The following is a 17,844-nucleotide window of genomic DNA, read 5'->3' on the forward strand; positions in this document are numbered from 1 at the left end:
ATGTGCAATCAAGTCTGGGAAACACTGTCCTTGAAAATATGAAAAGCAAAACGTAAAGCTGAAGGCACAAGGCCTTTCAGAGTTTCAGCTGTGGCCTTGAGGCGTTTGATACCAGATTGGAGTTAATAGAACTGAAAGGTTACAAGGACTCTTGTTGTTGGAATTTACCTGATTTTGATTGGAATCTGGCCTGATTTTAGATCACAGAATTCCATTTAAGAGTTGACAAATTTTTTTGTACCTTGGTATTTATGTTTTCTCTTTAGTCTTGCAGAATTTTACAAAGGCCAAGGGATTTTTAAAATGGAAATCTAGTACTATATGTCTTCAACCACTAATGAGACTTAAGTGGTAGTAATAGATATTTTGTGTTCGGACTTTGATTATTTCTGATTTGAACAAAAAGCCATCATTTACAAGTATGGAAAGAAAGCAGTGCCTTCTACTCTCCTCTATGCCAGTTTTTGTAGCACCCTCACCTCAGATGTTCTAGAGAAGAGACCTAAAACTCTAAGAGATTTTGATAAATAATACCCTTGATGAGTATCTGAAGAATCGGCTTCTAGTAATAATCAGTGATGGATACACAGTTCTCCCATGATAACTTCAAGACCAAGGGACTCAGATATGGTAAAGCTGTCGGATACTTATTGAAAGTAAAAGAAAGAGAGGGTGGTGGGTTTCTTGGCAGATTTAGTATACATGGGTTAGATAGTCCAAGGCTGAACTGAAGTTAATAACTATCTCTAAATGCTGGATGGTGGGCTGGGTGCTGCAAAAACATCAAAGAAATGAGAGTAAATCTTTACTCCTCCCTTTGTTTGAAAGACTTTTTAGCCAATTTGCTGAATAGCAAAAAGTATCATAAATGATATTCTGTAGATTTAATTTTTTATGATACTGGAGATGCACAAAATGAGATTGAGATGAAAATAAACCAATATGGACAAGTCAAAATGTTTAAAATGAGAAAGTCATTTCAAGTTGGCATGACTATTGTGTTGTGGGGATCTTTGGGAAGAGTAGGGGTCCTACTAGGGAAAAAGAGATATGGGCTCAGGAGTTTAATATACAATGGGCCTGGATTTGTTTTCACAATAGCTGTAACGTATCAATTTCCAAGTCCCCAGGGGCTGCAGGGGACAAGAAGACCCTGACCTATGACAAATTGACTGGATGGAATTTTCAGACTGAAATGATGCTAACTCCATTAAACCTTGGCTAGTCTCTCACGAGCTCCAGGCTGTGAACATGCCCCACGCAGTGGGCAGTGGGAACTGTATTTGGAAAAGCATCTCCTACTGTCCCTTTGCCTTTTGTGACTTTGTGTATTACAAAAGCAGCGGTGAGCCGGGGGGTTAAGACTCTAGAATTACTTGGCTTCCTTGGTTGTTACTGGTTGCCCAGGTCTACTTAGCCCCTGAACTCTTGCTGGCTAAAAGATCCTCTCCACTCTGTCAGCATTTGTAAACAGACTCCCAAGACACTCAGGAACCTTGGAAGAACAACTTTTGCGGGCGATGGCTCTTTAGCTTTCTGTTAGATAAATGGCTCCTTAGCATTGGATTTCATTAGGAAAAAAGTTCTCACATCATGATCCTACAATTGGTATAAGCTGTACAGTCTCAGGAAAGGCATCCCTTAGAGAAAAGTATTACTTGCAATCATTAGGGGACTGAGTGAGAGGTTTATTTCTTCTAGATCGAGTTTTGTGTGTTTTACTCTTAAAAGAAAGATGTCTTCAGAAGGTTCCATATCCGTCCCCTCGGGCAGTCACTGCAAAAGTCGGGTACACCTCATACGTTGTATATGCTGCTAAGTCTTGTCCCAGGGTCACCGCTTGCTTGAGCTGGGCTGCGGACACGGATGCAGTTGCATTAGGGACAGCATAGCCTGGAGGAGGAGGCAGAGAAAACTTCATGAGAGGGATTCAGATTTGCTTCCTTTTGGCTTATTGTCTTTTTGAGAGATGAAAATTTAACATATTGCTTAAAGCCAAAAGTTAATATGTACATTGTAAAAGGTGCTCTCAGGGGACATGATATCTGGAATCATTGATAAGGGAAGAGTGATGCTCAAGTGGGGTCAACCATTTCTATCAGAATCATTTCACTCTTAGAAAACTGGAAACATTGGGGATAGATCCCAAGAAACAGAAACTTAACAGGATGCTGAGTTGATTAAAACTTGACGTTCAGAACTTTTTCAGAGGGTCTCAGAGCTTGTAAAGGCGGGGAGGCAGTTGCTGGATTGGCAGGGCACAGGGGCTGGGCCCTGTGGGTCTGGTTCTGCTGTACCCCCACCCCCACCAAAGTAGAATATTAACAACCATTGTCTTTACCCAGGGAGGACTGTAGAGACTGGGTAGACCAATAGGAGAAATAGTCAAAGTTTTAGATATTCCTATAGCACCCTAAAAGCAAATACCTAGTGTGCCCCACCCCACCATCAAGCCGTCTTCAGTGTATGCGGAGACCCTGACGCTCGTCCTTACTGTCAGAGAACCAGGGGGTTCGACTGACAAGTAAGTAATCACGTGCTTTTGAATTACTATCATGTCTAGCTGATTGATAAACATTCCCTTTTGCAGAAAAGCGCGTAATACCTGTTTTCTAAGAGCCATGTTTCCCTGTTACTGTTTTAGACCAAAACCTGGTTATTTCTGAGATGATCCCCAAATTGTGAAAGATGATGAGCAAAAGGGAAGAGTATACTTAAGCAACAAATGGGGACCTGATCAAAACAAACAAAAAACAAGCCCATTGGGTTTATGTGTTGTAGAAGTCCGCCCAACTCCAGACACGTTGATTTCTTTCTGGTGGCTTCTCAGGAAGTGGTGGCGGGAAGCTGCCTGGACTATTTTTTAAAAGATTGAATCCACTCCTCGGCTCGTGCACTTTGGGCAGTAATGCTGACTAATGCACTGGTGGAGCTTGGTACATTTTCCAAGGATATGAGAAACGTGTTAACAATTACTGTCATAATTTTGGAAACAGTGTTTCTAAAGTAAGTAAAATGTGTGTGTGTGTGTGTATGTGTGTGTGTAAAGTAGATTTTATCTTTAGGGATTTTGAATTTGCTTTTTCAATTTGGCTAATTTCTTAAGTGCAAGAATATTTGTGTTCAAGTAGGTTCTTCCCTCGGAGCCTATTATTCTTTGCTTGACTCCGTGGCAAGTTATAAAAAATCCTCTCAAATTCTTAGGCATTCCCAAGACAATTCTCATGCTCTAAATATTTTTTAATTTCTTGTAGGAGCAAATGAAAGTGTGGATAAGATAAAATATCTTTGGGTAAAAAGCAAATCCTTTCCAATGTGAAAGCAAACTTTAAAATTCAACTGGCAGTGGCTCATTTATTTTTATAGTACATAAATTAGGTGTCTTCGGGGTACAGCTTTCTGCGAGACAGGGGCTTAACGTTCTACAAGAACTGAGAAGCCTGGCACAAGTCCCCAGAAGATGCATGTGTCGACACGACACGCTGTTGTATGGAAAGCAGGCACGGACTGATGGCCCCAGCATAGCCCAGGAGGGACCTGGCCCATGGCAGTGGCAGCTGTTGCCTTGGTAACCTTGAAGGGGTGCATCACATGTCTTCTCCACATTGTACAGAACAAAGCTGGAATTGAGGTCACATTTGTGTGTGAAGCATGATTAGTTTCAGCCTCACTTGCCAGAATGGAGGCCACATTTGCAAGTTTTGAGAAATAAAGGGAAATGAGAGCCAGCTCAGGTGTTATGGATGTGAGGAATATAGCAGTTCTCATACCTACATAGGACCACTATATGAATTAATCAATTGATAGGAATGTCTTATTTCTAGGTCTAGTCAGAACTCTCTGATTTGGCCGGAGGTAGGCCAGCACAATGACAAGTCAGAATGACAGAGTTCTTCGAAAGGCATAAACTTTTATAACTAAGAAAGAGTGGAGTTGCTCAAACTAACTGCTGAGGGAAAATTTCCAAAAGAAATTTCTTGTCTGGTCCTCTTTAATCTCTAGAGGATTCATTTTTAATTATTAGCATTTGTTGTGGGTACATAATAAATGGGGGAAAGTCTTTTAAATGTGACCCTGAAGGTATGTTGATCTACAGATAGGCTTTACTTTAAGTAATCAGCATATGCCCCAGACCTAAATTATAGAACAGATAAAATGAGCCTGATTATCCACTTATTAAAAGGGTCTCTCTGTCTCTTTCTTTTTCTCCATCACACACACACACACACACACACACACACACACACACACAGTTTTTGACTTAAAATAATTTTAAAAATCTGATCTACACATTTCTTTCACAAAGAAAAGTAATACAAGTTGAATTGAGCAGAACTGAAGATTAGAACTGGGGAGGGAGTCCAAGGATTGCTTAAATGCTGATTGACCTTGGCCAAATGACTTACTCTTTCTAGTTCTTGGTTTCTTCGTCTGTACAATGGGCATGATGATAGACCCTATCTCTTGTGGTGTCATGAGCACTGCTGAGATAAATGAGTGCCTGGCGCATAGTAAGAGTTCAAATAAACATCAGCTATGAATAGGCAGTTCTAAACTCTCTTAATGAACATAAACACCCAAACAAACCAGAGGCAGCGAGATTGATTCATTCGAGGTCACACAGCTGCTTATAGCTGAGCTGAGACGAGACCCCCCCCTCTGCTGCCCAGTTCAATTCTCTTGCCTTATACTTTAATGGCTCACTCATCGGGCGCATTCTTTTTGGTCATAGGTGGTGTAAATCAGATTTATTGTAGATGGAGTTCACAGATAATTCTGTGACGCCATGGTCCCAAAGAGGGTCTCCCAAACACTCTCTGCAGGGTGCCATTTCTGGCATTTTTCCATACCTGGAAATGCGGTAGCAGAAGCAGCCGCAGCCGCAGCTGCGGTCTGGGTGTTGGCTGCATCAGTGGGGATGCCCAGGGTCTGCAGGGCGTACTCGGCCGCATATGTCTTTGCTTCATCCACAAAGGCACTGAGCTTCGGAGGTGTGAAAGGGTGGCTGGAAAGCAGAGTCAGTCAGGGTGCGCGTTTTAAACATGTGCTGCTGAGACATGTGAAAACCTAAGGCTTTGTTCTCTTTTTTGATCAGATAATGGTATTTTGCGTGGGTACTTATCCTTCTCTTTGCTCTTAAACCTTCTAAACATATATTCATGTTGGAATACTTGTGAATTGACCTAGAACATCAGTGGTTGATGATGTTCCTGGAGTGTACTTGCAACTCATTAGAAGTCTTTTCTAACATACATGTGAAACATGATGGTTCCTAAAACGTAGAAATGCAGGCTCAAGATAAAATTCAGAAGGTGATAACCAGTAACAGGTTACATCTTTAGTCCAAAATTTAAATGGCAGGGCATGGTGTTATTAGGTATAAAATGACAGTTTTGTATGGTTCAACCCAAATACTACACAGATAAAAGGATGGGCTATAGTTTTCATTTCCATTACACTGAACATCCACAGTTTTCCATTGGTTGATGAGAGTACAGTCTTCATTGTCTATATGAAATTTAGGGGCTTTGAGATGCTAGTCTCATAGCTGTCACAATCATCCCAAACACACATCTCAATGTTTGCATTGAATGAAAAATGAGTAGGTAGTAGGTTTGAATATCTTATTTAGATAGTGGTAAAATACACTTAATTTACAAGAGACTCATTCTAAAAGGTAAATGATTAGGAATTTGGATAAGTTACACACATGGCAGGATTCTGACTGGCCAGGGCAGGAATGGTTATTTTGTATAAGAAGAGTTGTCTTTGATCTTGTCCAATGGCAGAGTGCAGCTGATATACAGGTTGTCCCCAGTTATTTTTCTGGCAAATTTCTTCTAGTATCTACAAGAGTAAAAAAAAAATAAAAAATAAAAAAATTCTTAAAAAAGTGACTTCCCTTTCAAATGTCACATTTGCATTATTTCTCCAGCTTTCAGGTTTTTAAACTTGACTCTTCAGAGTTTAAGCAAATATAAGAAGATATAAAATGCCACATGGTTTAATGACTCATAAAATTTAAGATGAACTCAATTTGAACTCCATTTAAAATGTTATGTCTATTAATTCATAAAAATCATTTTCACACCATTTATTCTAATATGCTTTTAGTTTAGTCCATTAGCTCTAACTTTTTACCAATAGTTTAATTTTATGATTTGTTTGATATATTTATTCCACTTAAAAAAACTGATATTCAAGCACTGTGTAGCTGGATTTACTCATTATTACCCTGAATTCTTCTGTTTATAATGGTTTAGAGAAAATAACCTAAGGATTTATTCCTATTTCATGTCATTTGTCATAGGGTTTTAACTTTACATTTACATAAAAACAGAGTTAAAAAGTTTAATGAGTTAGTATATATTGATAAACACGAATAGATGGGTGTTGATTGTTGCAGTGTCTTTGGCAAAATACCACTTCTGGCTATTTTTACAATGATCTGATTTTTGGAATCTTCCTCGTGGTTTTTTTCTTCTATCATTACTCCAAACCAAATCTTGCCTAAAGGCACATATTTTCTTCATCTTGAAGCCATTTTTGGTGGTCCACAAGCCCTGATACTCCCATTAGCCAGCAGATTCAGTAAACTGTGCAAAATAGGCCGTAAGTCCTAAAAAATAACTCTTGGGATAGAACAGTTCCCTAGGTTGAGTCTGTGGAGCTTCTTGTCTCATTTGCTCTAACACTTATCCAGCTGCACTAGCATGATGTTTCCCACTTTATTAAATTTATAGATTGCTCCTATCTCCTCTATTAACTTTTGCTTTTTAATACTCTTAGTTCTGTAGCATCTCTTGTCATCTACAAAGTATTCGCTAAGGCTCCTGGGCAATAGGCAGTGACCTGAGCTGGCAGGTATTTTGCCTGCTTGTTTGTGCCCATTGTGCAAACACGTGTAAAAGTTCCAACTCTAACTCCTGACTCTGCAGGGCAGCTTGTACCTCTGCTCTTCTTGTTGGACGTTCATAACTCCACCATGGAGTTGTCAAGGCTCCATTTACGCTGGTTGGGGGTGGCATGGCCCTTAATTTCTAAGCCATGAGTTGCAGAAATTCAGAGACAAATTAATTAAAAACTTTCATTAGTTGATAGAGACGGTTACTCATATGCTACTTATAAAGCATGACCAATTTATGACCTGGGTTTAATATAAAAACAGAGATCATGACTCATGCTATAGCAGTTCTTAGAAGTATTACACAGAATTTATGGCAATGATTATTTTTTATTTTCTTAAAATGTTTCTGGGTATTCTAGTGCTTTAATTAGGTTGCTTAGTTTAGGTTTTACCCCAAGATATATTGGATGACTAGCTTTTATGTTTTCTGAGCAAAGCTCCATCACGGCACTTTCTAGATTTTATTGTAATTATTTGTCCGGATCCTCTCACTGGATTTCCATATGATTTTTGATGGCAAGGAGTGTGTTGTGTTCACTTTTCCATCCCCAGCACAATACTTGGTGCATAATGCATTCCCCTCAAATGATTTTTGAACAGACACATGATTACTATTTACCACTCTGATAGGCATCCTTTTTTAAAAAAAGAAATTGCCTGAGGAGGGCCAGCAGAAGCTGTAGATGAGCTAATTTATATGTATAAGAAAGCCATTAATACAACCGAAAACAAACTCACTCAAGATGAGATTTTAGAACATCAAGTTTTCTACTTGATTGCAATCACAAGGCTACTTCTATAAATTTGGGGCTTATACCTTTGGGGTGGGAGTTGGGAAGTTTCCTTTAGGATATACAGACTGTCACTCGGAACAACTGGATATTGATTATTCAGCCAAAGTGTCTCTTCAGATAGTCCAGCATGTACTGCACATCCAGAGGGGACAGTGTAAGGGTTAACACAGATCCTGTTTTGTTTTATTTTTAAGCCTGTTATTCAGTTTCCATACTGGAACAACTTTTATAACTTTTAATTTTCCGATAATAAAAATCATAGCCTCATGCAGAAACATGGAAACTTAGAACTGTGAAATGAAGGCAAAAATATCACCATAATGCGACTGCCCAAATATAATCAAGACTTGACTGGACATGGCTGATGCATCTCATAGTTAATATGACTAATGATACACCAGAGATGCACTGTGTTTTCTCTTAGACACAGTGTTTCCAGGAAAAGATGTTCTGAATGATCTATTCATTTCCTGTCATGAGGGCTCTTCATTTGCCAAGCAGTCTTTCTTCATTTTATTTTTCATTTAAGGTATTGGTTGATAATTCTTAGTAGTGCTCAGGATCTTTGCAGTTCAGTGGAAGGTTATTTAAGATGTCAAATTTCATAATTTAAAAAAAAAAGAGTCTAAAATGAAACAATGGCACTCAACACCCGCTGTTCTCTCACAGTACATTATGTTGATTGCCACTTTATCTATTTAATAAAACAGAACAAGGCAACAGTCCAAAATAGGGATCGTGTCAAATGCTTTGATAAATGGTGAATGATCGTCTTTGGCCCAGCTTATACAAACTATCCAAGCTATCTCTGGAATAACATTACCTACCTGGGGAGCAAGTTTAATTCCTTGGGGTTTTAAAGTGACAGGATTCATTGGGGTGAGCTCCATCCCAGGTAGAATATCATAGAGTTTGTCTTCTCTCTTGTCTCCTTTGACCTGGTATCCACGGCCCAGGCCTGTGTAGGCCAAATAGCCACGGCCGCCCAGTCCTCTCACTCCCGCAGCCCCTACAGGTACATTCATGTAAATTTCTAGGAATGTAAGAAGGTATTAAACTGAATCAAACCACCAGAAAATCACCCTGAATCTTACTGTAATGGAAAAGTTAGCCCAAGTCACATTGATTATTTCCTTGAAGATAGATAGAATACTCCAGGATTCTAATGTAATGAAACTCAGCGTAAGATAGGGTTCACCATAGGTGGCTTTGTTTGTTTGTTTTTACTGTCTGTGGAAGAAAGCAATACTATCAAAGCTGTGGATAAGTACACGTGCAACTTTAAAACTTTGGTACAGAGAAAAATTTTGCAATTTCTCTCTTCAGTTACACTTTCATTGACATTTTTCTGTAGACTAATAAATGTTGGGGAGGTATTTATTAAAACATCCCAGCATAATATGACCACATGTATTAAAATAAGTCTTGCCTTTTTGTCTTTGATCAGTAAATTAGAAATGAATTCTAGTTTCCCTAATATTCCGTTCCTGGTGACCTGTTGGAAAACCAACGTTTAGAAAATGTATTTTAAAATTCACCATTTTCTCTCTTATATTCTATCAATGTGAGGCTTAAATTTCCATTGAGTTTCATTAATAGATTCCTTTTGATTATCTGTTTTGCCACATTGCTACTTTGATTTCCTATTGGTGGCATAAAGAGATAAAAAAATTAAATTGATTACCCTTCATCCATGAATATCATTCATTGATTCCTTTCTTGTTATAAGACAGGTATTTTTTCCCTTGGAGTGAAGGTTGTTTTTTTCCTACATTACAACTGGTTGACAACTTATACTTAATGTAGGGATTGTTTAATGATGCGACTTTAACAACGTTTTAATGACCAAATTTGTCATCAGAACTATAGGATATATTATCCTGAAGGAAATCCTGAAGATTTCTTTCACATTGCAATTTTGGGTGGAGTGATTGTATTAAGAGTATGGAACTTTTAAGGCTGTTGAAGACTAGAGCTCCTAGGATGTTCAATTCAGTTCTCCTGAAAAATAGTAAAACACATTAAGATAATTGTTTTCACAGTAATCTGGACATGCCCCTTTGCTTCTAGTCAAACCCAAGAATAGATTTATGTGCACATTTTGTTGTTGAATTGCCCAGATTGGTGTTACATTTGGAAGACAGAACGGAGATTCTGTTGGCATCGCTCCCTAGCAGAATCACTCTGAAGGATCCCATTTGACAGAGACAAAATAGCTTCTTGAAAATAAAAAATGCTTTCCTTATCTTTTACATTTTTTGAACTAACTAAGCTCAGAAAACTGCTTGAACATTTGCAATTCTCATGGGATTCAGTAGGAAAGATTTGTTGTTCAGCAGTAAGGTTGAGGGTTTTTTGTTTTTTTTTCTATTTGGACTTTACTGTTTAGTTTCTCATATCCTGAAGAAACAAGTTGGTTTCCTTAGTAATGTGGCCTTTTAGAATGCATAGCACATACCTCTTGGGGGAGGTCAGATGAGAGCATCTCATATATCTGTTAGAATATGTTTATGATAATTTGTGATTTATATATGGATGTGATGGCACTGAGTCGCCATCCAATACACATGTCTTGACATTTGAGGTAATTGGTTTCCACTGAACCATACTGTTCTCAGTTGGAAGTTTTGTAATGAGTCACATATGACTGCAATATGGTAGTGCAATGATAAGGAAGAAACTAATGATTGTGGACCCAAGTTTTAGTTTGTGCACATTTTATGGGCCCCTGCAAAGACCAAATGTGTACATTAGACTCATTTACACTGTGTTCTGACCAAGTATTTTCAATAACCAGTTGTAATGTGAAAAAAGATTCTTATGGAAGGAAAACTATTGATACAATGTTTGATTTTCAGTAAACAATTTTCCAGTTCTTGTCTCCCAGTGGATCCATCCAATTTGTCTAAGGCTATTGCAACACAAAGCATTTGAAATTGCAGAGTTTTTTTCCTAAGGCAAGAGCTGATTAACATTACCTCTAACAGAAGGGGCTCGGATAATGGCCCTGTTGCCAAGATGTCCTTTGGTGGCTGGGAAATGAAGGCTGGGAATTGCTGTGTAGGCCTGGGGGGCATAGAAGACAGGAGCTCCAAGGTAGGCTGTGGTGGGATCATAAACATGGCCCAAGGAGTAGGTGTACTCTCCCTGCAGCATGGTGCCCCTTCCACCTGTTCCTCGGGTGTACCTGACATAGCTGTCCTTGTCCACTGGTTTGGCTAGGGTCACTTCAATGGGGGACCCATCCAGCACCTGTTGTAGACGGCAAGGAAGAAACAATGTGAGATGATATGAAGACAACCAGATGTGGCTGAGCCCTAGTAACACGTCTCCTTCTAAGTGTTAGTCTAGTTACTGCTATGTTTACTGTGTCACTTACATGTGTGAATGAAAAATGTTGCCTATCATATCAATAAACAAAGGATGTTGCAGCCATCAAGCCATCACATTACATCCTCCCCTAATGGTGAGCCCGAGGGAACTCAGGATGGGAAAGAACAGGATACTGGCCCCAGATAGCGGAGGTGCATATCAAAGGAATGATTTCAATGAGCTCAGACTCTTGCATCTTCCCATACATAGAAAAGCGCTAAATTCCTTAACTTGACATATCTGGTTTTCTTTAACAGTAATCTTTTGATGTTCTGACTACTTGGTCTTTGTTGCAAAAATTCTTATATATCCTGGCTCCTCCCTTACCTCATCAGAGCAATCCCTTAGAGCTCTCTGAGAGGCTGTCTCCCAGGGTTGAAGTCCTCAGCATATCCATAGAATAAAACATAATTCTCAACTCTTAGATTGTGCAATTTTTTTCAGTCAACAAATGTATCTTATCTTTTCATAGGTTCTTGTTTTGTGTGCCAGCTGAGTTTTCCCTGAGTGGTTTGTTGGTAAATTGCATGTAATCTGTCAACAGATTTGACAGTGAAAAATTGGTACAGTCTATTGACATATTAATTACAAATTTATTAAGTGAATACAGTTACTGAGACTTATGTAATATTTCTATGTGATATATTTAAAATTACATATTTATATAATTATATAATTCTAAGAAATTTTAGGTTAATTATGGGTAGAAGATAACCTCCAGTAACCTAGTACAGTTTAATGAAGATGCAAGGAAACCAGTAAAAGATCTTATCAATTGTTAACACCTTGGCAGGGGCAGCCTTGTCAGGCCTTTCCAGCTGCAAGCCAGGTACGTGTCTTACTCCTTGCAGCAGCTATGCAATAGGTGAGTTTTTACTGGAAAAGAAAGGAGGCTTAAACGTGGGGCCCTACTTAAGGAAGAGGAATCATTGAGGGTACTGTATTGTCCCCTGTAGGTACTTGCTTATGGAGCCAACTTTTGATCTGCTGAACAGCTGGGAACTAACAAACAGGGATGGCAGGGCAGTCCTGAAGTTTCTCAAGTCAGGCACTGCATAAACTTGTCCTCAAGGATTGTTGAAGTGGTTCTTTTCTGACACAAGTTTTTGACATTTTACAACCAGATCCGGATATTGAAGATAATGACTGTGCATAGATCTACAAGTGTGACTTGCTTTTATGTACTGCTTGTACACACAAGAGAGACCGATAGCTCTCAACAAATACTTGATAGATTGATGTATTTCTTATCAAAGGGACAAGGTGTTTTGAGGAAGCAGTTGTGGCTTCTTTCAAAAAAGAATATTATTTTTTATAAAGAAAAGAAATGACTTAAAGTGTTGCTACAAAAATTCCCTTTCACAGCAGCTCACTATTTCGTGAGTGATTCAGTGGTTCCTGGATCACTGAAGTCTTCTGGACAAAGCTTGTGCTTTACTGCCATCCTGATCATTTTGGTCAGCCTCTTGTCCCTAGTTACAAGTATCTACCCTACTTTTAAGTAGGAGGAGTCAGTATCAAATATGTTAGATGGAACACACTGAGAGAGAGAATTCAACTCATATTCAATGATATTATTGATGTTGATGTAATTAGAAGAAACAGACTTAAAGAAATGGAGTGACCTTGGATGTAATTCTTTGTCTTCAGTCTTGTCTTGAGGAAGATGAGATACCCAAATAGGTCTCTGCCTATAGGTATTTCATCAAGAGATGTTTTTAATGGAATGATTCTTTACCGCAAAGTCAGATTTCTTACTGTAATAGATTTTGTTCTGCATTATGCTGCCCCTTTAACAGTGTTTTACACCTGCTATGGTATTTCACTTGTTTGGTTTAGATGTTTCAAGTTCTAGGACAGTATCTTATTAACCTGTATAGCCCTAAGCCCAGCAAAGTTTCTTTCACATCGTAGACATTCACAAATATTTAGAGAATAAATGAATAATCATGTGCAAAGCTCAATTCATCACCTTTCTCTCCAAATAGGCTTCCCTTCTTGACTTCCCTAACAGCATTATCCTGGCCCCCTATATCAAAAACCTGTAATGACTCATCCTTCTTTCTCACTGCTATATCCAGTGAGTTCCTGGGTTCTTTGAACTCACCCCCCAGTAGTCCTGTGTAGAGTTCTCTCCCACGTTCCATTCTCACCCTCATTCAAGCCCTTATTTCTTCCCTTTTGAGTGACTATAATAGATTTTATTTTATTTTTTTTAATTGGAGTATAATAGCTTTACACTGTGTCACTTTCCACTGTACAAAAAAGCGAATCAGCTGTATTTATACATATATCCTCATATCCCCTCCCTCTCGAGCCTCCCTCCCACCCTCCCTATCTCACCCCTCTAGTGACCCTCTGGGTCATCACCCATCATCGAGTTGATCTCCCTGTGTTATGCAGCAGCTTCCCACTAGCCGTCTATTTTACATTTGGTAGTGTATATATGTCAATGCTACTCTCTCACTTTGTCCCGGCTTCCCCTTCTCCTCCTCCCCGTGTCCTCAAGTCTCTACGTCTGCGTCTTTATTCTTCCTCTGCCACTGAGTTCATTAGTACCATTTTTTAGATTCCATATGTATGTGTTAGCATACGGTACTTTTCTCTTTCTGACTTACTTCACTGTGTATGACAGACTCTAGGTCCATCCATCTCTGAGTGACTATAATAGTTTTTAAAATAGTTCCAATTATATCTCTCTCTCTCTCTCTACTCTATGAAACTTCAATTCTTAATAGGGTAATTTCCCTAAATTGTTAATGCAATCATTACTGCACTGCACAAAAAACTTTAAAGCCTCACCTTATCCAATAAATTAAATATAAATATCCATATGTATACTTAAAAACCTTCATAGTTCTTAGGCAAACTTACTTTTGATTTTCCCATACCACATTATAGTTAAATGTAACTATAATATTTAGTACGTATATTTAATAACATTGAACATGTATTTAACTACATAATACATGTATACATTGCTATAAAAATATCTAGCTGTAAATATATTAGCTTCAAAAAATGGGAACAATTTGACTATTTCTCCATTGTGATTATTCCAATGTAATTATTTAGCATTTAATGTATGACGGTCCTTCCTTAGTAAGCATCATGTATCCTCAGGAATGTTTTCAAATTGAGAAACTAATCTACAAACTGTTTTCAAAGTAATAACATTTTTATGATATTAAATGTAATCATCAATGAAGAATAATATTTTGCTTCACAGACATGCATTTAAATGTACATTAATTTTTGCTCTGCAGTTTTCTTTCTGTGTTTTGTAGTCAGTACTCCCCTCTCCCTCCCCCAGGACTCAAACACTAGGCTCCTAAGACCAGGCTCCATTGTGTCTAAAGGGCTTGCGCTGGGAGACCCTTTATTTGCTCTCCAGATCCACTCCCCACTGGTCTCCAGCCTGCCAGCTCTGGGAGGGTGTTCTGTGTGGCATCCTTTACAGGGATCCTGGGCCTACTGGATTATGATTGGATTTGGCCAATGGAGAGCCCTGGCAAGAGGTTGGAGGGAGAGATAACAATGAGTTCCAGCCATTTCTTGTCTTGGTTCCCTCTCTGAGAGGTCGCCTTGGCTGTGATGTGTCCATTGGCCAAAGTTCCTTACTTTCCTTAAAGCGACCTGTCCTTTACAATCCTCTCTCCTTTGGGTTTCCTGTTCCTTCTGTAGCTGCTTTTCCCCTTGGCTCCAGGAGTGGGTGAGCCCCAGGGTCCTGCACTCTTTTAATTCCCCTGCCTCACACTCACACCTTTGTAATTAGTGCCTTTGCCAACTCTCTTCTATTAGGACTGACTGATGCAAGGGCTGGCAGGTAAAACAGCCGTATGCACGTTAGGTTTGTAGCAGAGCCATCTACTTTTACTGTTCTTCAATCACATCTTGCTCTTTCCAGATTCTGTGACTCTGCCTGAGACCACCTCGCCTTTTCCATGTCTTTTTGTTTTTTTTTTTTTCTTGAATTCTGCCCAAATTTCATGGCTTCTCTTAAATATTATCTTCTTATATCCATGAAGATTTTCTGATTATTTATGACCCACTCGACTTTCCTTTGAATGTTCTCACCACTTCTTATCTTTTTTTTTTTTTTTAAACAAAACTTATCTGACTGGACTTTGCAAAGGTGTTTGCATACTTGTCTTAATCCCCCACCTGACTTTTAATCCTTTGATAAACATCTTTGGTTTGATCCTTTTTGTATCCCAAACATTATTTAGCATGATATGTGGTCTACAAAAGCCTTTTAATGTTTATTGGATTAATAAGTAAACGTTATGTTTGTTTCTATATGTGAATCAGAAGTAAGGATATAATAGCTGAGTTTTCCCCAGACCTTACTCTTGGCAAGGTGAAGAGATTCCAAGCCTTCCAGAGTTTGGAAAATTAAACTCTGAGGGCAGAACGATAACCTTGACATCTTTTCAGATCATCAGCCTCCAAAATACTGCACTACAAAGGTGATAGTGTCTTTGAAATAATGAGAGAAAACTGGAATTGGGAAAAACACCTTGGGATAATCCACTCCGACTCTCTCTTTTTAAAGAAATTGAGGGCCAGTGACATGTCCAAGTCAACCAAAATTAGAGATAGAATTAGACATGTGAGCCACATCTCCATTGTATTTTCCAACACCCCTCTTTTGTTCGTCTTAGGTGGACTGAGGCTGCCATGTCAGAGACAAAGGAAGCCTGAGTGAGAAGGACATGCAGGGCTGTTCTCTCTTTTTTTTTTTTTGGCGCACAGGGTTAGTTGCTCCGTAGCATGTGGGATCTTCCTGGAGCAGGGATCGAACCTATGCCCCCTGCATTGGCAGGCGGATTCTTAACCACTCTGCCACCTAGGAAGCCCAGGACTGTTCTCTTGAATAAAACTTCCACACCAAACTTTGATGGAACCTGTACATATTTTTTCTTTGTCCTACATTACCTTCCCATTTAAAGCTTTCATAGCCTCCACTGCGTCTTCTCGGTTAGTGAAGTGCACGAAAGCGTAGTCTCGGATTTTCTTCACCCTCTCCACAGCACCTGGAAGTAGAGTGAAGGAGCCCCGTTAGCAAACCTGAGATAGCACTGATGGTGATATATTTAAGTATTTAGCTTTCAAGGATATCTGATTTTTTTTTCGACTCAATATTTAAGTAAGGAGCTCATTGAAAATATTTCCTGTGTCCAGGTTTAAAATTCTGCACATTTAACAGAGGATTTTGTTTCTAATTTTTAAATAATACTTATATTCTGCCTTATTATAATTGGTTGTGGATTTGTGTTTCCACTTCCTAGATTATAAGATCTTTGAGGGTAGGAGCAGTATGTTTTGTATATTATGTAATATAAAAGATAGTAACATACACAGTAAAATACTTGTTGAGTTGAACTCAATTATTGGTCATCTTATAAATATATATTTAGATAATTACCTTTTTAAATTTTATTGCTTTTTCCCCAGAAAAATACCTTGTCTCTTTTGATTTATAAAATAAAGTATTAGGAGAGACTTTAGCAATAATTTAGTTTAATTTTTAATTCATTTTTTTCTTTATTTTTAACTTAAAGATTTGGAATCTAAAGTTCTGATAAGGTAAGTGAGATTTATGAGGTCATATAGCTAGGAACTAAACTTCAGATCTCCCATCTGCTTATCTCATACTCTTTTGATTAAAACAAACAAACAGTTTCTGAAAGAACAGCTGAGAACCAAGATAGTTTCTTACCATTCTGTTCGTAATATCTAAAGGTTGGAAACAATATAGATATCCACTAATCCTACCTTGAGGAATCTCTTTTATAGAAGCGTTCACACATATGCAAAAGTATCATGCACAAGTATATTAATTACACCAGTCAGTTGAAATAGCAAAAATAAAACAATGTCCATTTTCATGAGAGTGATTAAATTTGGTACATTCCTATTAAATGACACTAAGGAGTCTTTAAAGAGAACAAATAGGCCTATATGTACATGGAAAGATTCAGAACCTGTTAAATTTAAAAAGTTACAAAATAATAAGTAAATATCACAGCATTTATGTTTTTTAAAATCTCAACCCACATACATGTGCACATAAATACGAACACACACAGAAAGAGAACTGGAAGTATAAAGATCAGACTGTTAGCAGGGGTTACATCAGAAATGGGGAGAAAAGTTGGGGAGAAGAAAGGGGGCTTTCATATTTTAATTTATATTCGCTGGTATTTTACAAATATTTGCAAGGCTTATTTATATTATTTGTGTAATAAAAAAATAACAAGTCAACCTGTCCTATTTTTATGTAGAGGGATTGCTGTATATGTTGATGGTAATGTGTAAAAATAAAGTTCTACCAAGATGGTTGAGCTTTATATTTTACATTTTATTATTAAAATGTTGCTTACTCAATTTTAAAAACAGAGCTTTTGCCTGGAGTGAAGGTAAGAGGGAAACTTGTTTAACATCAGCTTGTTAGTTTAGCATACACATTACCCGCTTTTAGTTACAGTCTGTTGAGAGACCAGGTTTTCTTCTCTCTTTAGTTTCCAGAGAAAACCTAGGATGAGACCCTATGCTAGGGAGGATCAGAAGAGGAGATAAGGCCTCCTTTTTCCCTCTCCTTGTCAAAGTTCAGTAATCTACCCTCTTAAATTTAAGGTCACAAAGGCAGTTAGAGTTTCTACTCTGTCACATGGTTCAATGGCTATAAACTGTCTTCCTTTGGAATAAGGGTAGGGCTCTGATGTAAGGATAATTTCAAAATATTGCAGTACTCTCTTTCAGCCCTCA

The 17,844-nt window shown here is 38.3% G+C and overlaps 1 protein-coding gene across 2 annotated transcripts in view; it reads right to left on the reverse strand.

Moving 5' to 3' along the window:
• Window positions 1-366: 366 nt before the first annotated feature.
• Window positions 367-17,844, reverse strand: part of A1CF (APOBEC1 complementation factor) — an 80,844-nt gene continuing 63,366 nt past the window's right edge. Inside the window, exons 7-12 of one of the 2 annotated variants that reach the window (XM_057737117.1) lie at window positions 16,012-16,109; window positions 10,680-10,953; window positions 8,529-8,710; window positions 5,711-5,847; window positions 4,851-5,005; window positions 367-1,893 (exon numbers count right to left, since the gene is read on the reverse strand). In XM_057737117.1, the coding sequence (XP_057593100.1) occupies window positions 1,742-1,893; window positions 4,851-5,005; window positions 5,711-5,847; window positions 8,529-8,710; window positions 10,680-10,953; window positions 16,012-16,109 (998 nt within the window). In that variant the 3' untranslated portion in view covers window positions 367-1,741. Of the gene's footprint in view, window positions 1,894-4,850; window positions 5,006-5,710; window positions 5,848-8,528; window positions 8,735-10,679; window positions 10,954-16,011; window positions 16,110-17,844 lie in introns of both variants that reach the window. The other variant, XM_057737118.1, reaches the window with a different exon arrangement.

This window comes from Hippopotamus amphibius, chromosome 5 (genome assembly GCF_030028045.1).
Source record: "Hippopotamus amphibius kiboko isolate mHipAmp2 chromosome 5, mHipAmp2.hap2, whole genome shotgun sequence".
In the NCBI taxonomy this organism is placed as follows: domain Eukaryota; kingdom Metazoa; phylum Chordata; class Mammalia; order Artiodactyla; family Hippopotamidae; genus Hippopotamus; species Hippopotamus amphibius.